Here is a 25,743-nt window from a genome sequence, read left to right as displayed (position 1 = left end):
TCTCCAGCACATCACAATACTCATGTAAATATGTGAAAGGTGATTAAATTTTTTTATTTCTGTGCATCTCACCTGTTACCCCTTCAGAGCTCGGTCTGTTACTGATGACATCATCATAATTCTCTGGTGTTCACTACTCATGCAAATATGACCTCCTCTAAAGCCCGAGTTGCCCCACTTAAAGTTTGCCAGCCTCTCCCCAACACCTTATCTGAACGCTGTCCAGTGTGCGCCTATTGCAACTCTACCGAACATCACGTCAGTAAATGTGATGATTTCCTCCAGCTCACCAAAGACCAGAGAACTGACTGGATCAAGGAACAAAGACATTGTTGACGATGTGCATGAGATCACTTTGCAACTCAATGTTACCTGAAGGGACGTTGCAGCCAGTGCAATGGGAAACAGCTACACATCCTATGCAACATTAACCAAAGGCAAGTGCAGAATCTATAACTCGACCATCCTAATGATTGCAATAAAGTACTACTGAAGGTAGTTGAAGTGACCCTGCAAAATGGAAACAAGTCCTTAGACACTTATGCCCTACTGGATGATGGGTCTGAAAGAGGAGTCTTAATGGAGCTACAGTGTCAAACACTTCAGTTAAAAGAAAAAGCTGAGAGCTTGAAGCTGAGAACTGTGAGACAGAAGCGCATCCAACAGGAGTCTTAATGGAGCTACAGTGTCCTTCACCCTCATTCCTAAAGCGCATCCAACTAAGTCCTATGTCATCAGTCAAGCTTTCACTGCTGACCAGTTATCCTTGTCCGAACATTCTCACCCTGTGAAATCTCTCCAGTGACACTACCCTCATCTCTGTCAGCTTCCTCTCAAACAACTTAATAGAGTCAAACCTCTACTCCTCTTGGGGGCAGATCAAATACACCTGATTACTCCAACACAATCAGTGAAATTGGGCCCTCCTGGACCCCCGTTGCAATTAAAACCCAACTCAGCTGGACACTACAGGGTCCTGCAAGGGATCTCACCAATTCTTCCTTCACTCATTTTCACGATATCTCCTTTAAATGCCCACCTGATGACATCTACCACAATGTACAGAAGCTGCGGCAGCTGGATGCACTACCTCAGAGAAGCATGAAAGCAGTGATCTAAACAGGATCAAGAGACAATGCACCAGCTTGAGACCCAAACCATCAGAACACCTGTTGATGGCATCCTACGATATGCAGCACCTCTCCTTCATGTAGAACCCTGGCCCCCTCTGAAGGCCCCCAAGGAGGCAGTTATGTCCCGTCTTCGCAGCTGTGAAAGGCGACTCCTTCAAAACCCACAACAAGCGAAAACCTATAACAGAGAGATCCAGAAACGAATTGATCCTGGATATGTCAAGTTGTCCTCATCTGAAGTAAAGGATATCCCTGAATCCTGATACATACCCCACCACATTATGCATCACAACAGGAAGGACTGCATTGTGTTTGATTGTTCTTTCTCCTACCAAAATCAATGTCTGAATTCAAAGTTACTTCCTGGACCAATCTTTGGGCCTTCCCTACTTGGAGTTCTGCTCCGTTTTAGGCAGCATAAAACTGCAATCAGTGGAGACATTAGATCAATGTTTCACCAGGTGTGCCTGTTACCTCAGGATAAACCTCTCCTGCGATTCCTCTGGCATGACCTGGACAGCAAATAGCTTCCAACTGTGTATGAATGGCAAGTTCTTCCCTTTGGCATGACCTTAAGCCCTCGCTGTGCTATTTATGTTCTCCAAAGGATCATCAAAGATGCACAGGCAGATAAGCACATTACCCATTCCATACATAATTGATTCTATGTGGATAACTGTTTACAAAGTCTATCCACCCCAAAGGAAGCCAAAGACCTCCTTCACAGTCTGCGCATTACCCTCTCCTCTGGTGGCTTTGAAATCAGACAATGGGCCAGTAATGATCCTCAAGTCATCAGTGACTTACCTCCTGAAGCCAGGTCAGAACAAACAAAGCTCTGGTTATCACACCATCCTTCTCTTGATCCCTCAGAGTCTACACTAGGTCTCCTCTGGAACTGCCTTTCAAACAACCTCAGATACAGGCACAGAGCCATTGAACGTACAACCCCAACGATGTGTCATCTTTACAGATTCCTTGCTAGTCAGTATGATCCTCTCGGCTATATCCTTCCATATAAAATGAGAGCTAAAATGATTGTCCAGAATCTATGGTGTAAGACATGGGACTGGGATGATCCAAATCTCCCCCATAATCTCCTAGAAGCCTGGTTTTCATGGGAAAGCAAACTCCCTGCACTCTCAACCATCACTTTGCCTCTTTGCCTCACATCTCAGTCAGTAAACCCTTCCTCAGCCACCCATGATCTTCACATCTTCTGTGACGCATCAGAGCAGTCCTATGGTGTGGTTGCTTATATGTGTACAGAAGATCATCAGCAGGTGTATGTGTCCTTCCTCATGGCAAGATCCCGCATTGCTCCCAAAAAACACCTATCAATTCCATGACTTAAAATTTGTGCAGCTCTCATAGGAGCTCAGCTCTCTGGTCTCCTCCAAACCGAGCTCACACTTTATATCAGAAAGACAACTCTGTGGATTGACTCTACGACTGTTCTCCATTGGCTTCTCTCCGACTCTTGTCGCTACAAGGTCTTTGTTGGAACCAGGGTAGCTGAGATTCAGGAGCTCACTAAAGAACAAGAATGGCATTAAGTGGATTCACAGAACAACCCAGCGGATGACTTAACCAGAGGAAAGCTGCTGTCTGATCTTGGCAGACCCTGCAGGTGGAACCAAGGACCTGCTTTCCTGTTTAACCCTCTGAAGTCGATTAACGCGTATACGCGTTTTGAGGCATTTTCTCCTGATAACCCCGAAAAGAACTTAAATTACACTTTCAGTTTTGATCGTACAGATAAGAGCAATACATCAATCGAAGCTGAAAAGGGTCTACTTTTTTGTATACAGACATAACAACAACAAAACTTTGTGCACTTATAAAATAAAGATAACAAACAAGGAGTGCTGTCTGCAGCCTTTGTCTGCGCTGATCTTCATTTACAAAGGGCGTCATTAAAATGAACTGTAACTCAGTGAATACTCAACGAAGAGACATGAGAGATATATCTATAGAAAGCCTGACATGTCTACTTTTAAACTAAACAAGTGCTGCGAAAAAAAATATTTTGTGATAAAGTAATCCATATGAAAACAACGCGATGTCCGTTTTTCACGTCTCCCTTCATTATCTTCTAATGCGACCATGCCCCCGCGCCAAACACGCTTTTCAGATTCTAATGTTTCACTGAAGCGCGCGGCTTGAATACGCCCACACAACAGAAGACAACGCAGCGAGATTGTTCTTCAAGTTTTTTTATTCTACTGTTTGCTTCGCGATGAGAGGAATAAGACATAATTCACCCCAAAAAGATGTGATGTGTTTGAGGATTTGAGATTTGGATTTCCTCAGAAAAAAAGAATGAAGCACTTTATTCAGCAGAGATCATAAACATGAGTAAGTCTCTTTTTATTTATTTATATACTTGTACTAGTTTTCACATAGGGTGTAAACATTTTACTAGTTAGACTTTTTCCAAAGACTTTTTCCAAACTATAATTCCTGACTAAATGTATAATCAAGTGAAATATTATGAAGTTTCAATAACAATATGCACTACTATACCATTCAAAAGCTTGATGTAAATAATATAAATGTAACAAATAAATGTAACTGTAACAAATGTAACAAACAATGCTGTTCTTTCAATTTATCCCCCCTAAAAAACCTGAAAAAAATATTCTCAGCTCTTTTCAACATTAATAATAATAATAATGATAATATAACAATAAATGTTTTTTTGTAGAAAATAAGATTGTTAAAAGGATTTCTAAAGGATTGTGTGACTGGAGTAATGATGCAGAAAATTCAGTTTAAAAGTCAGCTTTGATTGTTCCTAATAAACTGTTTAACTGCGCTCACAAGTGAATATTAAATTATGTTGTGGGATAATTAAATATATTCTAAATAAACTACAAACATAAAATTATATACACATTCTTTCTTGTAACTCATCCCTCTCAGTGACACAGCTGACTGAAAGGCTCATTATGCAGCTCATTATGCAGGCCTTTGTCTTCTCAGGTGTGAATTCATGATAGTTGATGCCTACTCGCATATGACTTTTACCAACAAAAAGTGTCTTAAAAAATTTAAAATCAATATATTGTTTTCTGTAAGTGAGTAAACAAGATGATTTTCACATCATTTAGAAAGAAAAATTCTAGGCTACAAGCTCCAGTTCTCAAAAGTCCCGGGAACCAATGTTCTGTATGTGTTTTATTGCCTTATACAAGTGATTTAACATTTTTAGTTTTTCACTAACCACGCATAACATTTTTTTTCTAAAAAACACAATCATGTACATACATGCTGCTCACATATTATTATAGCCCAGTTTTGTGCTGATTACAGTGAGATTAGACTTTAGCCATTTAGATATTTATAAGAAACTGAAAAAAGCACAAATGTCAGGGCATGACAAAACTTCTCCAGGCCCCAAAAATACCCTTAGACTCCAGAGGGTTAAACCCCTTGAACTCTGGCCCACTATTCCTAATATTGATCAAGCTAATGATCTTGTAGAGCTGCGCAAGCTTAATTTCTGTTGTGCTGTATCCCTCAATCCATACCCCTCCATCCCTCACCCCAGTCAATTTGCCACCTTTCAAGACCTCCTTGACTGCATGGTTACCTCCCTTCATGGGGTGGCAAATCCTCCATCAGCAGAAAACTACTGTGATGCAGAGATGGCAATCCTAAAACAAGCTGAGATGGATTAATTCAGGGAATGATTTAGCCTGCCTTCAAACCCAAAAGCCCCGTTCTACCATCAAGCCGTTTACTCTCCCTTGCCCCAGAGTAAGACCCAGCATCAGGGCACATTCGGGTAGGCGGAAGATTGCATCAGAGTAGTGATCTACTCCATGATGCCATTCATCCAGTTTTCCTGGACCCGGCACATCCTATCACAAAACTTATAGTAAAGGATTATGATGACCACCTGCACCATCCTGGGACAGAAAGGCTTTTTGCTGAGTTAAGGAGAAAATACTGGATTCTGAGGGGTCGTGAGGTGGTCCGAAAACATCAGCATGGGTGCCCTAAGTGCCAGCAGTTTGTGCCCATCCTATTATTCCCCCGAATGGCAGATCTTCCTCAAACCTGCCTCCAACTTATATACTTATATACTCACAAAAGTGAGTACATCCCTCACATTTCAGCAACCATATTAGTATACTGTATCTTATCAAGGGACAATACTATAGAAATGAAATTTGGATATATTTTAGAGTAGTCAAAATATGCTGCTTGTATAGCAGTATAGATTTACTATCCTCTGAAAATAACTTAACATACAGCCATTATTGTCAATATAGCTGGCAACAAAAGTGAGTACACCCTTAAGGCCAATTTATACTTCTGCGTCGAGTGTACGCCGTAGTGTACGTCGTAGGCTACTCACATAGGCGACGCCGTCGTGAGCATTTATACTTCTGCATATGTCTGTTTTGCTCTGCAGTTACACCGCCGAAACGCTAGTTGACGCGAGCGGGTTTCCCCTGTGTTTACAGTCCACGAATTTGCTGCCGTCTGGCAGTCTTTGTAATCTCCCGAAGAGGAGTCATACAGATGGCTGTATTTCCTCACTTCTTCAATTAATCGCTTGATCACTTGGTCCATTTCCATGTTGGCTCTTCACTGAATTTCGGAATTTAAAAACGGCGGGCGGTCCAGAGTGCAGAAGATCATTCCGGAAATGCGTAGGAGGAAACGTGATACTACCAAGCCGACCAATCACAGATCTTGCAGTCCGCGTCGTCGCGGCGCGTAGTTACATTTTTGAGGAGGTGCGCGTCAGGATACGGCGAAGGGTACGACGTATGGTACACGTCAATGCGTATGCTACGCCGTACCTACTACGCGCACCCGACGCAGAAGTATAAATTGGCCTTAAGTGAACATGTCAAAACTATGTCCAAAGTGTCAATATTTTGTGTGAGCACCATTGTATGGAATTCACCAGAGCTGCACAGGTTGTTGCTGGGATCCTCTTCCACACCTCCATAATGACATCATAGAGTTGCTGGATGTTAGACACATGGTGCTTCTCCACCTTCTGCTCAATAGGGTTCAGGTATGGAGACATACTTGGCCACGCCATCACCTTCAGCTTCCTCAGCAAGGCAGTTGTCATCTAGGCAGTGTTTGGGGTCATTATCATGTTGGAAAACTGCCGTTCTGCCCAGTTTCTCAAGGGAAGGCATCATATTCTGCTTCGGAATGTCACAGTACATGTTGGAATCCATGTTTTCCCTCAATGAAGCGTAGCTCCCCAGCACCAACTGCACTCATGCAGCCCCAGACCACGATGCTACCTCCACTATGTTTGACTGTAGGCAAGACACAATTTTCTTGGTACTCCTCACCAGGGTGTCACCACACATGCAAGACACCATCTGAGCCAAACAAGTTTATCTTAATCTCATCAGACCACAGGACATGGTTTCAGTAATTCTTGCTCTTGGACATGTTGTCTTCATCAAACTGTTTGCGGGCTTCAGAAATTCCTTCCTTTTGGGACGATGACCATGCAAACTGACTTGTTGCAATGTGTGGTCTATGGTCTGAGCAATGACAAGCTGACCTTCCACTTCTGCAACCTCTAAAGCAATGCCGGCAACACTCATGCGTCTTTTTTTTTGAAGCCAGCTTCTGCACCTGATGCATAGCACAAGGACTCGACTTCTTTTATCGACAATTGCGATGCCTCTTAAAACCTCAGACCCATCTTGGAAAACCTCTGTATGACCCTGGCCACTGTACTGCAACTCAGTTTCAGGGTGTTACCGATCTTCTTATAGCCTAGGCCATCTTTGTGGAGAGCAACCATTCTAATTCTTAAATCCTCAGAGAGTTCTTTGCCATGAGGTGCCATGTTGAGCATCCAGTGGTCCGTATGAGAGAATTGTACTCAAAGCACCAACTGCTCTAAGGCAAGATACACACATTTGTATGGTACTGCCAAGCAGACAAAAACATGAACATCACACTTTTGTTGCCCAGCTTTGTTGTCACTTAGGGTGTACTCACTTTTGTTGCCAGCTATATTGACAATAATGGCTGTATGTTAAGTTATTTTCAGAGGATAGTAAATCTATACTGCTATACAAGCAGCACACTGACTATAAAATATATCCAAGTTTTATTTCTATAGTATTGTCCCTTGAGAAGATATAGTAAAATGGTTGGTGAAATGTGAGGGGTGTACTCACTTTTGTGAGATACTGTATATTGTCAAAAACTTACCTGAACACTATTTCTGGTGAGGAGATGGTGAAATAAAACATGCCAGACGACTCAGAGGAGACTCCTAATACCCCTCATCTGAGATTAAAACATGAAGATAACTGAACATTAGGACACAAGGGACATAACATCTTTCAGTGAAACATATCAGTGTGAAAACATATCATTTAAGCCTCACAAATCATTTTAATGATTTTCCATCTAAGTTTAGCTTTTCTTAAACATCAGTTTACTCATGACATATAAACATTATGTTTAAAGAAACATGACTACTGAGACCATTTTACGTCATTTAAATTTCATCTCAATTGAGCAGGTGATTTTGGCCACTTCATCCTTATTATTACAGTCATTCTGGCCCCAGGGTGAAGATGGACACTGCCACAGATATGAATCATGTGGTCGACATGTAACTTTATCCTTACAAAAAGAAAATATATTTTATTAAATATGAACGGGCAATATATTGAAGAATTTTCAGTATATTGGTAATTATATAGAATAATACATTGCGTTAATATATTACAATATACTGAATATATTATTAATATATTAATTACATATATTAATTAATATATTACAATATACTGAATATATTAAAGTGGGAAGTCGTGGCCTAATGGTTAGAGAGTCGGACTCCCAATCGAAGGGTTGTGAGTTCGAGTCTCGGGCCGGCAGGAATTGTGGGTGGGGGGAGTGCATGTACAGTTCTCTCTCCACCTTCATTACCACGACTTAGGTGCCCTTGAGCAAGGCATCAAAAACACAACCACTAACCATCTCGCCGCATCATAATGTGTGTGTGTCACTGCTCTGGGTGTGTGTGTGTGTGTGTGTGTGTGTGTTCACTGCTCTGTGTGTGTGCACTTCGGATGGGTTAAATGCAGAGCACGAATTCTGAGTATGGGTCACCATACTTGGCTGAATGTCACGTCACTTTCACTTTTTCACTTTCATAATACATAAGGAATTGCCGCTTATATATTGGGGATGGGGAATATATGTCAACATATATGGTGTTCATATAGTCACATTTATATGGGAATATATATTAGCAATATATGAACATAATTCAAGGTAAATATTTATTTTAATATATTTTCATATATGGAATTTTATATTTGTAAATATATGCAGTATAATGTCACACATATGTGAACATGTATGCAAAATATATTGTGACGAGTGGGGCGGGGCCGAGAGCCATGGGAACGAGGCCAGTGGAGTGATTCGGAAATGATCGAGTGACACCTGCTTCACTCACCGGTCTCGAGTCCCACGGAGGAGACTGGGAGGATACAAAAGAGGAGCGATGACAGTGAAGGACGAGAGAGGACCAGGCCTGGGTTTTATTTTGTGGTTTGGTTTTTGTTTGTGCGCGGCAGTTGACCGTGAGGGGCTGTCGCGCTATTTTAATGTTTATTTGGTTATTAAAGTTTTATTTGAGTGTCCGCCGGTTCCCGCCTCCTTCTTTCCGTGATCATGGAGTTTTATATTGTTACACTGGTGCCGAAACCCAGAAGGAAGGAAGGACGTGCTGCCGAAGATCCCTCGCCGCTGGGGTGAATCCGCGGTGCCATGGAGCAGTGCGTAGCAGTCTGGCACCATGGACGCTCGAGGCGGTGGGCTGGAGTGAGTTGCCGGGGATGGACGAACTCGCTGCCGGCCGCCCGCGATGTGGAGGGGCGGCTGCCATCCGTGAGGGAGCGGAGGAGTCGCCGCCGTTCGCCAGGGGGCCGGAGCCTGCTGCCATCCCATGATATGAGGAGGAGCAGGGAACGGGGGACTCCTGCCGGCTGCCCAAAACCGGAGGAGCCGTCGCCGTCCACCGGGTGGCGGAGGAGTGTCGTGCTGCCGCCAGGCACCGCGGAGGAGTTCACACAGCTGGTGGAGGGCCGAGCGGCGGCGTCTGGGAACCAGAATTTTTTTTTCTCCTCTCTCCCCTCTCTTGTCTCTGTCGCTCCTCATCCTTCCATCTTCTTTTCTCTCGCCTCATCTGTCTGTCCTACCCTCAGGTTCCCGCAGCCACCATGAGCGGTCCCCCCGGAGGGAGGGGGGGAGTAGAGCGCAATCTCGTGGGTACCCCCTAGCCTGCGAGGGGCGATGGGGGTATGTGACGAGTGGGGCAGGGCCGAGAGCCGTGGGAACGGAGCGAGGCCGGTGGAGTGATTGGGAAATGAGCGACACCTGCTCCACTCACCGGTCTCGAGTCCCATGGAGGAGATCGGAAGGATACAAAAGAGGAGCGACGACAATGAAGGATGAGAGAGGACCAGCCCTGGGCTTTATTTTGGGTTTGGTTTTTTTTGTGCGTGGCAGTCACCCATGAGGGGCTGTCGCGCTGTTTTGGGTTTATTTTGTAATTAAAGTTTTATTGGATTGTTCGCCGGTTCCCCCCTCCTTCTTCCCGTGATTATGGAATCTTTACATATACATATACAAATCCAAACAAAATCAAATTTACATTTATGTGTGAACAAAAAAAATATTTTTTTTTGTGTGTATATAAAACATATTTATTGATTTATTTATTTATTTAAAAAAAAAAAAAAAAAAAAAAAACACACACACACACACACACACACACACCATTGAAAATCACCATTTTCAAAATCATTACAATCACCGACAACGGGAGACCGTTTACTGCATCGCATGTCTTCCATGAGAAGAGGAAGGGGTGGTTGCTGCTGGTTACTGTATGATGATTAAAATACTGAAAAAAAAACCTTATACAATTAAATACGCTGCAGAAAGTTATGTTTTCTAATTCACGCACAAATTGCATTCAAACAGCGCTGCAGGAGCTCACGATGATGTCTCGTTCAAGGTATCTCGGAGTCTCGTTAGCCAGGGTTCAGAGTCCAAACCGCGAGGGAAATCTGTGTTGACTAAGGAAATCTGTGTTACTCATCAGTTGCTCAGTAAAACACTTTTATGAATTTTTACAAGGCATGTGACAATGATTTGTGCATCTTCCCAAATTAGTAATGAGAATAATTTATAAATCCACTTCCTGCGGGTTTCCGTCAAAATAAAAGCTCAATCAAGATTCATAATTAATGTTAGAATTGCAATATTACTGTTTTTCTGTTAAATAAAATAAAAAAGTTAGACAAAAAATAATGATAATAATTACAACAGCTCTATAATTAGGCTACATTTATTATAATCAGGAGGTGTATATATAGTCCCACCCCCCATTTTTAATATCATGTAAATTTGGCCCCCACACTTTTTTGGGCAAGTGTGTTTGCATAAAGGTTTTCAAGAGCTGGTGTGAATCAATATAGATTTAAACTCAAAGAGACAGGATAGTCTGCACATGACCTGATATTTTATTCGGACCCAGAATAAGGCGTGATTATCACGGAGTTCTAAACACTCATGCAGTGTTTGTTTCATTCATACTTGAAGCCGGAGGGCGCTCTCGCGGAAAAAGTCAAACCAGGAAATGACAAATGCGTCCAGCTAGTGCTGTATGAAAACATCTCGGTTACGTATGTAACCACGGTTCCCTGAATAGGGAACGAGATGCTGTGGTGACTTAAAAAAAGTGCTCGGTGAGGACCATCCTGCCGCAGCACAATTACATCCATGAGGAGCCACTGAAAAAAGCTTGTGATGAAGCCACTGCTCTCATGAAATGAGCTCTAAGTCCTAAAGGCAAAGCGAGTCTGCATGCCTCATAGGCTAAAGATATAGCTTCACATTTAGCCAATGGGACGTACAGTGCTTTGTGACAGCACGGTCCCTATTTTATGACCAAAACAGATGAACAGCTGGTAGGACTCAAACTCACCGTCACTGCACGACCTGCTTGGAAGTGGCGCAGGCATGACGTGAAAGACTGAATGCACGGGAGGGACAATCTTGCCGACATCGCGCGAGACCCGAAAAGGTTATCCGCTGAGAGGGGATTAAACACTCTTCTGGAAATTATACGTAAACTAGGCTGTTTAGATGATTCAGCACAAGATCTCGATGAGAGTGTGCTTGAGTCTGCGATTGTGCTAACACCAGTCAATCATCCAGGTTATCTAATAGACGAACACCCTGGAGCCGCAACGGGCCAGAATTGCATCCATACATTTCATAATGTTCGAGGAGCCAAGGCTAAGCCGAAGGGAAGAACACAGTATGTTTTTTTTTTGTTTTTTTTTTTTTTACAACAAAATAGCGGCTGTAAAAAACTGACTCCATCTGAGAGGGGTGTACTCTACAGCCCCTTTTCCCAGCAGAGCTGACATAACATTCCGCAGCACCGCGATTTCCCCTGGTTTAAAAACAATGGTAAAACCTCCTTTTAAAATCAATCAGTACCCCTTAAAAATCGTTAGTAACACCGCAGGGGGCAAGGAAGTCGACCGGAAGTTGAAGTCGGCCGCGTGCCGCCATCTTGTAGCAGAACTTAACTTGCGTTAGCATCCCATTGACTCCCATTCATTTTGGCGTCACTTTGACAGCGAATAACTTTACATCTGAGGCGTTTAAAGACTCCATTTGTCCATTATTTATTTCTAAAGATACACGACAATGTATAAAGGGCTCCTTTACCTTCTATGTTACATTATGGCCCCGTAGAAACAGTTTTGTAAAAAATAGGCTAACGATTGCGTCATAACCACTCGACTCTCTGTCGCACAGTAGAGAAATTACCGTACAGACAGGAGGAGAAGCTCGCAGGCAATCGGGGAGACGTCAAGAGATATGGCGTACTGGCTTTACATTTTAAAAATACTATACAAAAATAATTAATCAGAATACTTACTCCTGCTCACTCAGGCCAAAGAACTCCCCGCTCAAGCTTGCCGTCTCTGCAAGATTAACGATGGCAGTTTGCACGCACAGCTACTAGAAGGTTTACATCTGTCTGACAGGTTGCTGACGTCATCGAGCTTAGTTTGAGTCTGCGCGTCAGAAACGGAAGTGCTAAAAAATCGCTAAAAATGGGCTTCACTTGTCTCAATTGAGTTCCAATGGGGTCGCTGTGTCCATGCATTAAAACCCATACAACTATCCGTAACGAATTGTGCGTAACACCCATAGTGAAAATGCCGGGCAAGCGCTCCCCGCGGCCCGGAAACCGTTAGTGGTTTCAAAGCCTCCGCCTGCGGCTGCAGCGTTACCACATGCATTATAATGTCCGAGCACGGAAGGCTCGCGGCGTCCATAAGCAAGGTAAGTGCATGTTTCAAAGTCGCTGCGTTTCGTTGTGCCTAATCCTGAAACGTATCCATGGCAGGATTTAATCCATCAAAATGAACATCGGGCCACGCCGCTAGCGCGATTAGATGAATAGATGTTGCCCTTACAAAAATGGCGTTTTTTAAAAAAAATTATTAGTAATGCCTTGCGACCATTTGTACGTCATTATTGTGCGTCTTTACACGAAAAGCATTGGTTTTGTCCACATAGGCCTACTAGTGTGAGCAGGTGTTAAGTTAACGTGAGATATGGCACCATTAAAACAAAACGCAAAAAGTAAAGGTCCGATTAGAGGAAAATGCTTTAATAAAAAATTTGCACATGGTGGTTTATTACACAATGCCAAAAGGAAAAGAAAATGGGTTCCGGAGAACAAAGTTTTTGATGGTGGTTAAAAAGAGGGTTCGATGTAGAAAATAAACAGTGAATAAACTAATTTGACATAAGGGTCAATTAAAGACGTCTAAAATTAGAAAAAAAAAATCTAGTGTAAAACACACATGCCTAGTTCTTAGATATGCATTATTTGCATTAATGTTGGTTACATACATTTTTGAAAGTGTTTATACCATTTCCTTAAAAGAAAATTAATCCAAGGCTTCTTTTGCAATATTGTATTTACACTATCAACCAGTATATACAATAAATAATTCATAGTGTGCATAAAAAGGACTAAACTTGAAATGTATTCTGTTTGAATCTCATCTCTCTCTCATTCTTTCTCAGGTCAGGGGTTTGCTTTCAAAAGGAAGGAGAAAATAAAACATGAATACAACAAACTTCTTCGAAAAGAGAGGAAGAAAATGCAAGCATCAAAAATCCAGTTAGAGGAGGAATATCCCGAGCATCTGAGACATCTATACCTGGCTGAAAGAGAACGACTAGATGAAGAAGAACAAGAAAAAAAGAAGAAAAGATGTAAAGGGAGAGCAGTAGATGAAGAGACAGAGGCAGACGATGAACTAAAAACAGAGCTGGATTCTCCTTTCACTGAGAAACACATCTCAAACACGACGACTGACAAAACTACTGCCTCTGATTCAGCTAATGAACCAGCAGAGTCTGACAGGTACAGTAACAGCTAGTGTGTATGAATTTATATATATATACACACACACACACACACACACACAAATATACAAAGCCACATTCCTGATTTGTATCATCAGCTCCCACAAGACTCCATTCATCCAAAGAAAGCAGAAGCAGAAAATGTCATCATATCAGAAGACAAAGCAAGAATATGAAAGGATAATGGAGGAACATGCACGAAAAAGAGAGGTGAGGAAATAAAACCTAGCAAATGTATCAGTATGATGGAATTGCTGTACAGTTTTCTATTTCCTAATGAATCTCCTGTCATTAAGGAAGGGCCCATTATGTCATGTAAACATACACAGTTTAATCATCCTGTAAATCTTTGGCAAATGATTGATGCATGTTTTATTATGTGTGTCTGTGTAGGAATTCTTGAAAGACAAAGCTCAGCGAGAGGAGGAAGAAATACAAGGAGAAGAAAACAGCAACATATCAGTTGTTGAAAAGAAAAACCAACAAAAAGGGTCAGCCCAACCTTAACCTGCATATGGAGCTGTTGCTGCAAAAGATGAAGCTCAGTGCAAATAATTCAGTATCATCCATAAAATCAGACTATAATCACACAATAAACTGCAGTTTGGGTTGGGTTTTTTTTTCTGACCTCAAGGATGTGTACCTTTTTCTTTCACAGTAATATTTCTTGTAAATAAAATATTTAATTATACTCTTAAGTTAATTCAAGATGACAGTACAGAACTAATGCTATGACAGTAAGCTTATGGAAAAACATGAAGCTTTATAAAATCTATTATGTGGTAAATCTATTTTTATCATTACATTTAGGTAAATAATGCAGTACAGTAGTGCCTAAAAATACTTTCTTAAACATTTATAGCATATTTTTCTTATTTTCTCCAACCACTCAAGTATTTTTGTGACATGATGTTGGAATGATATCTTTTGTTTATTAGGTGAAAAGCATTGATATCAAAATAATAATAAAAGACCAAATGCTAAAATACAAATATTAAAATTTGTTGATACTGAATTTCTAACTTTTCATACAAAAATATTTAAAATAACATAAAAACATAAGGCACTGATGCATTAGCAAAATGAGAAGCTCTCAGCAGCTCCAGTAACTGTAATATGATTTCATGAACAGAGGCAGAGGGTGTGGTCATTGAGTCATATTGCCCCTCCTTCTTTATTTGACTCATCCCCCACATCATAGTCTGTTTTTAAAAACAAGCAAATTCACATTCATTTTTTATCACAATTTAGGGTTTAAATGAGCAACATAATGATTAAAGTAGATTATGTAAAAAGAGGAGAAAAAACATACCTAACAGGTTTCTCTCATCTTCATTGCCGTTCTTCACATCATCATACTCCTCCTGATCTCCCTCTGATACACATGTGGAATAAAACCTCACATTGTAATGTCTAACACAGCTTGTGTCATTCATCTCATTCTCCTCATGACTGTCTGAGACTATTAGATTAAACCTGATAAAGCCATGATGATTCATTAATGGTAGAAACACATGTTCAATATATCATAAAAACATATATAAGAGTGATTGCAGTTCTGTGTGACTCACTCGTTACACCTTGAAAGTTCTGTCCAATAATGATGACATCATCATAATGATCTAGTGTGTCCATTACACATACATGAAGATATAAACAGAACAAATGTCATGTCATCATATCAGTACTAAGAGAGAGAAAAAGGTTTTATATCAGAGCTGTCCAAACCTGTTCCTGAAGGGACACTGTCCCTCAGAGTTTAGCTCCAACCCTAATTAAACACACCTGTCTTGAACCAAAGTAATCAAGGTCTTCAGACTCACTAAGTGCTTTTTAAATGGAATACACATCCTAGTGAGGATACATCCTTCCTAGTCCAGTCCTTCTGAGGATTCAAGGCTACAGTCCTCTCAGCATTAAATGCCAGAATGATACGGTCTAAGTGCACGTCTACGTCATAAATGTTTCTGTCACAGCAGAAAAATACTACTAGAATTATAATTTGAATAATACTTTATACTGAACAATTTTTTTTATTAACTAACTTTCTTTTAAAGCAGTACAGGTAATGACTGTCTGTGGTCTCCCACTGATTTACATTATACATAGTTTAGCATTATGTGATTCTTTTACAAAAAGAATATATAAACATAAAAACATAAATAATAAACCTCAAATTAAATGAAATAATATAAAAATTTGTATTGCATAACATAATAAATCGAACAAGCTCAGTGTCAATCCATTTTCAGCTAATGAATTTTTCGTGAACTGGAATCTGTGCAAAGGATTGTAGGCAACTGAAGGACGCAAAGGATACACCTGAGTAGCACACGCTAGAAACTTCCAGACAAGTGTGTTGGAGCTGGATGAAGCTAAACTCTTGGCCCTCCAGGAGCAGGACTGGACACCCCTGTTTTATATATTTTAAATATTTAATCTAATTACAGAATAACAGTAATACCTGTCTCACAATCTGGTTTCAGTCCATCAGTGATGACATCATCATAATATCCTGGTGTTATCTGCTTCATCTCTTCTGCATCAAAACACGTGGTATATTTGGGCATATTGGAATATTTTTTAGAAACAAAAGGTCTTGAGACCTGCCATTGTTGACATCATCATAATATGCAGTGTTGAACACTATTTGTAATAAGATAAACGTTTTAGTATTATGAACAGCTGAGTCGCTGAGTGATTTTGAGTGTGAATTACATTTGATCTATTTTTGATTTTTGTTTTATTTTTAGTTGTTAATTTGAATATATTTCAGCTGCCTGACCTAAGAGAAGCTCATCAGCATTTTCATACCCAGAATGCAGTTCTTCAGAGATGAGACTCCCTGTAAAAGAAAAGCAGAACAGTCAGAAACATGTTCATCATTACAAACAGACTGAATCTTCATTTCCTCTGGATCACAAAGCATTGTGTTAGTGACAACACAACAAACATGTCAATTACTTGCATTTTAAAAAGAAACAGAAACATAATCCAAATAGCAAACACACACACACACACACACACATATCCTCACATGAACTCATTCCTCACTGCCTTCCAGAAATACACTCAGAAAGAGAGGCAGTTTGACACAAACACACACACACACACACACACATGCACCTGCACCTCCACCTGCAGCTCTGTGGTTTTCTGTCAGGAATTCTGTGGTTTGAAGCAGGAGGTTTAACAGGACTAATAATAGATGAACATCAACTGTCTGACAGACTCTTATTAATGGTATTAAATGAGATTGATGGCTCATTTCTCACCCCTCTGAGTGAAGTGATTGTGTCTGTGCTGAATCTCCTCATAAACGGCCTCAGACATCATCCTGTTGTCTCCTCTTAGAGAGAGCTGTGAGTGTAGACAGACAAACCTGCTGTCAGTTCACAACACATGACTGATCACACACTGAATAAGACACAATATGACAGTCTCTGGATCTCTCCTACCTCTCCTCATCACTCTGTTCTGCTGAATCAGTATAAGCATTGGCACTAAGAGCAGTAAGAGCACAACTCCCAGAACAATCACAAGCACTGGGGGAGACACTGGTGGAGGAGTTTGTGGAGGAGCGACTGATGTTGAGCGCACTGGAGGAGAAACTGGAGGAGAAGCTGATGTTGTTGTGGCAGGAGTAGTGGACACTGACACATCTGAAAAGTCTGTCAAAACACATTAATAATCATGCAAATGACTAATTAAACAATCAACTATTATTAGCACTAAAATTTTCAAAAAAAAAAATCTTACTGTGACCTTCACAGTTGAGTGTAACAAGCTTGCGGGAGCAGTCAGTGTGGTTATTCAGGGAGAGAGGACAGTCCCACAGGTGAATCTCATTCCCTCTGCACTCGACTTTGTTCATCCACACAACACCTTCACCAGCACCAAAGGTTGAATTCCCATCAGCCCTCAGTGGCTGCTCCACAACCCAGCTGCCTGCAGACCACCTGAGCATCGCTGATGTCCCACTGATCATCACAGACTGAGCCCCACACAGCGTTATGATACACCTCCAGCCTCCCAGAGCACCGGCCCTCCCCTCCACGCAGTCTGAGAGGAAGATGATCTAAAACACACACATCAGCACTGACCAGCTTCAGCACAACATCTACAACAAAACACACACTAATAATGAAGCCAGAGGCTTTTAAAACTGTGATCATTTTCTGAGGGAAATAATTCCTATTTTAAAAATGCATATATTAATAATTTAACAGTAATTTGCTAGGAAAATATAAACTTACATTAACAAACATTCAAAAGATTTGTTGTGAATAAACTTACTTGTGTTAGGAGATGGTGAGGTTGAACATGTCAGGCGACTGTGAGGAGACTCATGAATCTCCTTGTCTGAGATTAAAACATGATAAAACTCAAAACATCAAAAAGAAAAGTGAACAGAATATTAGGATGATACATCTGACATCTCTCACATTTTACCCTCACAAATCATTTCACTCTTCCCATCAGCTCACTTTAGTTCTCAGAAACATTTAAGTTCACTTACCCCATTAGACATAAAAATGTATGTACAGAAGGGTGATTTTATAAATGCAGGTAAACAATATAATAATGACTATGGACACCAAATGTACCTTCAATTATAGAATCACCCAGAAGGATTATTATTGAGACCATATTAAATGATTTAAATATCATCCAACCTGAGCAGGTGATTTTGGCCACTTCATCTTCACCACAGTAGTTTTGACCCCAGGGTGAAGATGGACACTGCCATAAACTGGAATCATGTGGACGACATGTAACTTTATCCAGCCAGTTAGGAGCTGATTCCACTCTTGCTGTAGAAGCAGACAAAACCCCAGATCTTCCACAGTTCAGCTCCTGACAGATCAGACTCGCTGTGTCTCCGTCCATCTGGTTCCAGCACACATTACCCCAGGATCCATTGTAGAAAACCTCCACATTCCCTTCACAGCCCTCAGTTAACCTGATCTCTTTAAACTCTAGATAGAAAAGGATAAGAAACAATCTCAGCTCTCATCCAACCCTGTTAATTTCAAACACTGGATTTAACATATATATGATTGAAATATCCACAATTTTCTGGGAGGGTTTATTTTTATATCATAACACTGAACTGTTTACCTGAGCATACGACTCCTACATCCTCCTTGTGTTGACAGTCATGTTTTCCCCAGCCTGGAGAAGAGCAGCTCCACAGGGACGTCTCATTCCCCTCACACTCCACCTCATCCAGCCATATGGGTCCAGAACCAGGACCAAACCAGGCTGGTACCTGCTGGTTACTGAGGGCCACTCCACACTGCAGCTGTCTGCACACCACATGAGCATCTTTAATATCCCAGGAGTCATCACACACTGTCCCCCATGAGCCGCTGTGAAAAACCTGCAGCCTCCCTGCACAGTCTCCCCCAGAACCCACCAGCCTGATGGACCCACGACCTGATATTCAGAGACAGGAAAACACATTATTGACCATGAACAACTGAAGAATCTGTTCAGATGTTGTTCTTCTCACCAATGCAGGTGATTGACAGCTGTTGTGTGGAGCTGCAGTTGAGAGTTTGTGGAGAGCTGCAGTTCCCCAGATGAGCTTCACTCCCAGAGCACTGGAAGCCCATCACACACTCATGACTGTGTTCAGGACTGGATGAAGAGGAGCCGTAGAAGTTCAGCACAGAGCCACAGCCCAGCTGTCTGCAGACCACAGAGGATTCAGTGAGACTTGAGGAGTCCAGCAGAACTCTCCTCCAGACCTGATGGACGAAAACTTCCACCTCCCCCTCACACTGTCTCTCTCCAGACAACCGCACCAGACCATCATGAAGAGCCAGAGAGGAATCTGAAGAGAGTATTTATTTATCATTCAATATATATCTAAAATATACTTATAAGTAGTTTTAGTCTGGAACCCATGACTTCATCATGGTATGAATGGACTCACTAGAGCAGATGACTCCAACATCTCGTCTATGAGAACATTCAGCTCGACTCCATGAAGAGATGGAACATTCTGAGAGTTTTGTTTCATTCCCGTCACAATCAAACACATCAGCCCAGATTTCACCACTTCCCACTCCAAACCAGTCTGATCCCACAACAGACACAGCAATCCCACAATTCAGCTGTCTACAGAGGACACTGGCAGCTCTCATATCCCAGCATGCATCACACACTGTGCCCCATTTACTGGAGTACTGACGTTCAACTCGACCAGAACAGATATCAGGACCGTTTACCAGTCTGAGATCAGTGTAACCTGGACAAAAAACAGAGAGTTTAGTTTAACATTATGAAAAAAGCAAGAAATGTGTTTTTAAAAACTAGTTTGTGATTCTCAATAAGTAACTACTGCTCTATTACCAGAACATAACAGTCCAATGGCATTCTCATGGGTGCAATTTTGTTTGAGAGAAGATGATGTTGGACACAAAGATATATAGGATTCATTTCCTCTACACTGAATCTCTTGTGTCCACATCTGAGCGTCTCCTTTGTCAAAAGCAGCTGCTCCCAGCACCTGTACAGGAGCCCCACAGTCCAGCTCTCTACACACAACCTCTGCATCCTGCTGGTCAAACACAGCGTCACACACTGACATCCACGTCTGATCATGAGGCACTTCTACTCTACCAGAACAGCGAGATCCTCCAACCAGCCGGACTCCTTAAATAAAAAAAATGTAAAATTCGATGATATTTGCTAATTCTTGTCCTAATATTACTTTATAAAGCTAAACCAGATGCCTTTCATCAATTGTCAGCAGTTTGTGTGTGTGTGTGATAAAATTCAAATTTGTTTGTGTGTGTGTGTGTGTGTGTGTGTGTGTGTGTGTGTGTGCATAAAATTCACATTTCTTGCATTTTTTTGCACATAAGAGTGAATATGTATATGTAATAAATATCAGAAAAAAACGTGAACACCCAGCATGTCATTAAAATGCATTTTGTCTGTGAAATGCTCAATCTTTGAATGAGATACTATGTATTTTTGATTCACAAAAGGAATCATCTGGAACAAAAAATGAATGTTTGTCCACAAAATGCTTTTTGTGTGTTGCATATCGTCATTCAACATGTCATATAATACTTATAATACATAATATTTCGCTCCTCACAGGCACCTGACATAAAACTGAATGTGGAGCAAAAATCTGTATCCATCCTGGAATTCTGTGGGAGAAAAGATTAGTAATTATGAAATAAGTCTAGATGATCTTACCAGAGCAGATGACTCCAGCATCTTCAGCATGATTAGCTTCCATTCCCCATCCATTGAATCTACAGTTTGTCAATGTAAACTCTGATCCAGTACACTGTAAACCAGAAATCCAGACACTTCCTGATCCTTCACCAAAGTAAGCACCCTTTGGTGCACTTAAAGCCTCTCCACAGCCAAGTTCTCTACACACCACTTCAGCATCAGGCAAATCCCAGTCAACATCCTGCACTGTTCCCCACTGACCCTCATGAAGAACCTCCACTCGACCAGCACAGCGACTGTTACCACCTACTAATCTCACTGTTTCTGAAGATAAAAGAACACAAGAAAGATGAAGTAAGTTGTTTTTTTTTTTTTTTTTACAATATTACTCAAGAATTTTGTCAATACTCATAGTTCATATGTCGTTTACCTACCAGCACATACAACGCTCACATCATTCTCATGGGAACAAAATTGTGAAGGTGATGTTGGACAAAGAGCAAACTGATACTCATCTCCTCTGCACTGAATCTCTTGTGTCCACATCTGAGCATCTCCTTTACCAAAAGCAGCTGCTCCCAGCACCTGTACAGGAGCCCCACAGTCCAGCTCTCTACACACAACCTCTGCATCCTGCTGGTCAAAGGCAGCGGCACACACTGTGTACCATGTGTTCCCATGAGGCACCTCTAACCTCCCAGAGCAGCGAGAACCTCCAACAAGCCTGATGCCTGAAATGTTAGTCATAACAAACTGTTTAAAATCATAATATAACATTTAAAAAATTCCCAAAAATAAAAAAGCTTATATACTGTACTAGGAGAGGAGTGTTGTGATGCTGTGCTTAAACAGCTTTTTTCCACAATTTTGCCACAAATTATATTTGTTTTGAAATCTACAACTTATCTTAAATTATTTAGAGAGTACTGTTGTTACAGCCCTAGAGTAACATGTGGGGTCCGTGCCGGTCCTGCTCTATTTGGGACACTGGGTTGACTAGGGGTGTAACAATATATTTTGTCACAATATAAAAATGAAAGTTTAGACAATTAATTTAGCATCAAATAAAGTAATGGTGCATTAAATATGGTAAACCCAAAGGTCAAATGTTTGAGCTTTCATGTTTATTATTTATTATTATTATTATTTATTATTAAATAAAAAATAAAATGCATAATTTAATCAAATGTAGTCAGGGACAGAGTGTAAGAATACGTGTCTAACATAATTTTGTATTTTTAGCTAAGCAGAATCATTTAATATTTCTATTCTGGTGTCACCATTGCCCTGTGCATGAAGGAGAAGGACCAAGTCCAAGCCTATTCAAATCCATTCCTGATGTAATACCAAATTTAGCATTTTGAACATCAGTTTGAATTTTTTACATTAATTTATTTTGTTAATTAAAATTTAAGGTTCTTAACATATAGGTGAAAGTGTAACATTTAGAGTAAATATTATATATGAAATTACACAAGAGAGTTTCAGTTAACATTAAACTGACCACAATTCAAATCATAAACCATAATTTTATTTATTGTATTTTTGTATTTTTTTTTTAATTTCCTTTATATTTTTACACAGAGACTTACAACTTCTGCTTTCACCTCAGATCATACAGTGGTCCTATATGATTGATATAATATTGAGTGATTTCTCCCTGTAGCTCAGTACTAAATGGTTAAACTCACCCTGTATTACATCACTCCTTTGACTCCCCTAATGGTTTAAATTCTGATTTAGATCTACTTAGTACATGCATGCTTTTATTTTAGTAAATAATGTATTTATTTGTTAATGAAAGGTAGTGATAAAATCAGCCTACCTGAGCAGATAACGCCAACATCTTCACTATGTCCACAGTCATGGTCACCCATTTTTGTTTTTGAGCAATCAAATATTGATGACTCAGATCCACTACATCCCACATTATCCATCCAGATTTTTCCTGATCCTGGTCCAAAGTGAGCAGCACGCATTGTGTTTGAAGTTTCGTCACAGCCCAGCTCTCTACACACCACTGCAGTGTTTGTCAAATCCCAAAAATCATCACACACGGTTCCCCATTCTCCATTAAAATAAACCTCCACCCTACCAGCACAAGAATTATTACCACCCACCAGCCTCACATTTCCTGCAGACAAGATACAGAATGATGTATATAAAATGTATCTGAGAGAAGACAAACAACAACAGAGAAAAGTCATCAAAAGAGAGAGGAACAGAGAAAATGACCATGAGAGAAAGAAATTCACTTTATATTAATGCAAATACTACACATACAGGGGAACTATAAATTATATTATGACCAGTTCATATCACAAACACAAACAGTCAATCAATATATCATAACTAACACATAACGATCCTGAGTGTACGTACCAGCTGTGGCGAGATTGATCACAGAAGACAAAAAAATGAGAGTTAGACAGTTCTCCATCTTTACTGATCATACACTTTGTTTGATCAACTCTGAACTGAAAGGTTCAAGAGAGACAGAGACAGAAAGCTGCACAACCACCAAACAACAAGCCAATCACAAACACTTTTACCTTATTAGACAGAAGAGAGGAAATCATCAAAAAGCTTCACTGACTAATCAGAAGGCGTATTTATGATTTTCACCATATTTATTAAAAAAAGTACGTCAGCATTGATGAACAGGACTCCTCCTCCATCTGATAGAGACACTTAACTGGGGAGAAACACACAAGATAGAGGGGTGACAAAAGTCAAACATACAGGAAACTGATTTCAGTGACAGGAAACATTCCAGTTTATTAACAGCATCAAAGCCCAGCATTTGCAGATATAGAAATACTAACGCTCATAACAACTTGCTTCATGCTTCTTCCTTTGAGTTCATGATTAGAAATATGAGTTATTATTAGTTATAAAATCCAATGTACTTTTTAAAGAATTGTTTTAGCTACTGTTATTCAGAAGTATATTTTAGCAATGTTTGTCAAGTTCACATTAGCGCATATATTAATACATATAGTATATTAGTAGGGCATTTTGTTAAAAAAAATAAAATAAAATAAAGACAATAAAGTATATCTATGGTCATGCACAGTTCATCACACAAGAGCCAAGTTTGCAGCTGCACTTTTATATGTTTAATACTGCAATACCGATCTATTCCTGTGGGTGGCAGTAAAAAAGAGAGGACAAATTTGATGCCTACAGTAAAGGTGCTTCTCCAGTCTCGTTTGACTGAGACACGATCGCCAGTTAAAATACTGTTTTCTGTGCCAGAACAGTTTTATTTATGAATCTTTAACTACAGTATACTGACCAGAGAAACATTTACCCTGACAGTACTTCTGGAATTAAGTCTTATTTTCAGTCTGTTGTTTAGAATCAGAACTAGCAATTCCCGAATTAATATTTTGAATCCGTTTTTTATTGTCCAGTTAATCATTGAACTGAATCATTGGAGTTCACTTAGCAAAACAGTAACGAGATATTAACATCGAGATACAAAAATGAGCGCTTGATGAAGTGGAAATTGCTGTGACGTCACATAACAGGCAACTGCGCTTGTTTTATATCGATTGATAAAACATGATCTGCTGGGGATCTAATGTTCTGTGGTTCAGCATTATTACGTCATAATATATTGAAGTTATTTTATTGTGATTCTTATGGTTTATAGAGAAGAAATATGACTTTTAAATATGTTACATGTTGTTGATTTATACATATAACTCTACATTTCTGCACTTCTACAGCTTGAAAAAATGATGCACATAAGTAATATTCATATTTATTTATCGATTAAAAGCACACTTTATCAATCGCCGTGATTGATTGTGGAATCATGAGAGTTGTCTTCATCCCCACAGCCGATGCAATGTGACAGGACTCAGCAGAAATCATGTTCATGGATGGCTAATGTATTAGAGATTTATTAACATTGTAGTATGAAGTAGAGTGAAGCGGAAAGCCGTTGAATGAGAGACGAGTGTGACATATGGCTCGAAAGCAGCGGAGCTTTTATGATGCCACAGTTGACCGCTTCCGCTCCTTCCGGTCGTGCATATGTGGGAAAAAAAGCAGTGCTGTTTTATCATATTAGATACATTTGAAAGTTCAGTTACAATGCTACTCTTTGCGGTCATCACATGTCTAATAAAACGCACAACATATTAAAGTGTCTTTGGTGCTTCCATGTTTTCTACAAAACTTTTTTTTTTTTAATAGCAAATAAACAAATGTACATACAAAATAGGCACTGAACAAACTTGTTTTCTACAAAACAAACCGGAAATCAAGTGTGTATGACGTCATTGGCATGGGACACAATGACACTATGGACAAAGGCCCGTGTCACTAGTTAAAATTGCTTATTTCTCTGGATTTAAACATTCTTTGAAACATTTGGGATAAGGTATGTACACAAGTCAGCAAAATATATAACACTGTTCTATGGTTTTTGGATAGTTTAATAAAAATATCTTACATATTGTGCCTTTAAAAAGGCCAAAAAACAAAACAACAAAATCTCACAAAGGCATAGAAGTTTTAATACAAAAAAGAACACTTGAAAAAAGAAACATAAAACCCCATGATTTGACATATCAATAACAACATCGCTCAAACTTTGTTCAAATTTGTTGAACCGAGGCAGTGGGTGATTGTTGGGTTAAATCTTCTTTGTTTGACTCCTCCTCCACATCATCATAATCTGTTATTAAAAATATAAAAAAATAAATATAAAAATATAAAAACAAAAAAATATTTATTATAATTTACCCAACAGGTTTCTTTCATATATACATATATATATATATATATATATATATATATATATATATATATATTGACAATATAAATAAAGATGTTAATATAATGAGGAAAAAAATGTTATAATAACTTACCCAGCAGGTTTCTCACATCTTCACTGACACTCATCACA

General features: G+C 40.0%; 2 protein-coding genes and 2 long non-coding RNA genes across 4 annotated transcripts; 1 reads left to right on the top strand and 3 right to left on the bottom strand.

The window, feature by feature from the left end:
* Positions 1 to 12,757: 12,757 nt before the first annotated feature.
* Positions 12,758 to 14,157, top strand: LOC122141276 (thyroid transcription factor 1-associated protein 26 homolog). Its single transcript, XM_042748159.1, has 4 exons — positions 12,758 to 12,953; positions 13,278 to 13,620; positions 13,721 to 13,832; positions 14,016 to 14,157. The coding sequence occupies exons 2-4, from the start codon at positions 13,355 to 13,357 to the stop codon at positions 14,127 to 14,129; spliced, it is 492 nt and encodes a 163-aa protein (XP_042604093.1). The 5' UTR covers positions 12,758 to 12,953; positions 13,278 to 13,354; the 3' UTR covers positions 14,130 to 14,157.
* Positions 13,934 to 15,344, bottom strand: LOC109079768. The gene is made up of 3 exons (XR_006157716.1): positions 15,194 to 15,344; positions 14,935 to 14,997; positions 13,934 to 14,824 (listed from the first exon to the last, which is right to left on the bottom strand). It is a non-coding gene; the product is annotated as an uncharacterized LOC109079768 (long non-coding RNA).
* A 612-nt stretch (positions 15,345 to 15,956) lies between these two features.
* LOC109059489 lies at positions 15,957 to 16,971 on the bottom strand. Its single transcript, XR_006157724.1, has 3 exons — positions 16,898 to 16,971; positions 16,408 to 16,467; positions 15,957 to 16,161 (listed from the first exon to the last, which is right to left on the bottom strand). It is a non-coding gene; the product is annotated as an uncharacterized LOC109059489 (long non-coding RNA).
* Positions 16,972 to 17,793: 822 nt separating this feature from the next.
* LOC109079764 (scavenger receptor cysteine-rich type 1 protein M130-like) lies at positions 17,794 to 23,388 on the bottom strand. Its single transcript, XM_042736219.1, has 11 exons — positions 23,205 to 23,388; positions 22,648 to 22,956; positions 21,257 to 21,553; positions 20,841 to 21,146; positions 19,983 to 20,285; positions 19,564 to 19,878; positions 19,138 to 19,461; positions 18,744 to 19,061; positions 18,299 to 18,601; positions 17,919 to 17,984; positions 17,794 to 17,816 (listed from the first exon to the last, which is right to left on the bottom strand). Exons 1-11 carry the CDS (start codon positions 23,260 to 23,262, stop codon positions 17,794 to 17,796), a joined length of 2,622 nt encoding a protein of 873 aa, XP_042592153.1. The 5' UTR covers positions 23,263 to 23,388.
* Between the last annotated feature and the right edge of the window lie 2,355 nt (positions 23,389 to 25,743).

This window comes from Cyprinus carpio, chromosome A4, assembly GCF_018340385.1.
Source record: "Cyprinus carpio isolate SPL01 chromosome A4, ASM1834038v1, whole genome shotgun sequence".
Classification (NCBI taxonomy): domain Eukaryota; kingdom Metazoa; phylum Chordata; class Actinopteri; order Cypriniformes; family Cyprinidae; genus Cyprinus; species Cyprinus carpio.
The sequence above is the reverse complement of the archived record's forward strand: the minus strand, read 5'-3'. Positions and strand labels throughout refer to the sequence as shown.

Excerpts from the sequence above, each read along its gene's own strand:
- LOC122141276 (XM_042748159.1), top strand. The coding sequence starts at position 13,355 with ATGCAAGCATCAAAAATCCAGTTAGAGGAGGAATATCCCGAGCATCTG. Across the intron at positions 13,621-13,720 it reads GAACCAGCAGAGTCTGACAG|CTCCCACAAGACTCCATTCA; the intron begins GTACAGTAACAG and ends TTGTATCATCAG. Across the intron at positions 13,833-14,015 it reads AACATGCACGAAAAAGAGAG|GAATTCTTGAAAGACAAAGC; the intron begins GTGAGGAAATAA and ends GTGTCTGTGTAG.
- LOC109079764 (XM_042736219.1), bottom strand. The coding sequence starts at position 23,262 with ATGGAGAACTGTCTAACTCTCATTTTTTTGTCTTCTGTGATCAATCTC. Across the intron at positions 22,957-23,204 it reads GATCAATCTCGCCACAGCTG|GAAATGTGAGGCTGGTGGGT; the intron begins GTACGTACACTC and ends TCTTGTCTGCAG. Across the intron at positions 19,879-19,982 it reads CATTGGACTGTTATGTTCTG|GTTACACTGATCTCAGACTG; the intron begins GTAATAGAGCAG and ends TTTTTTGTCCAG.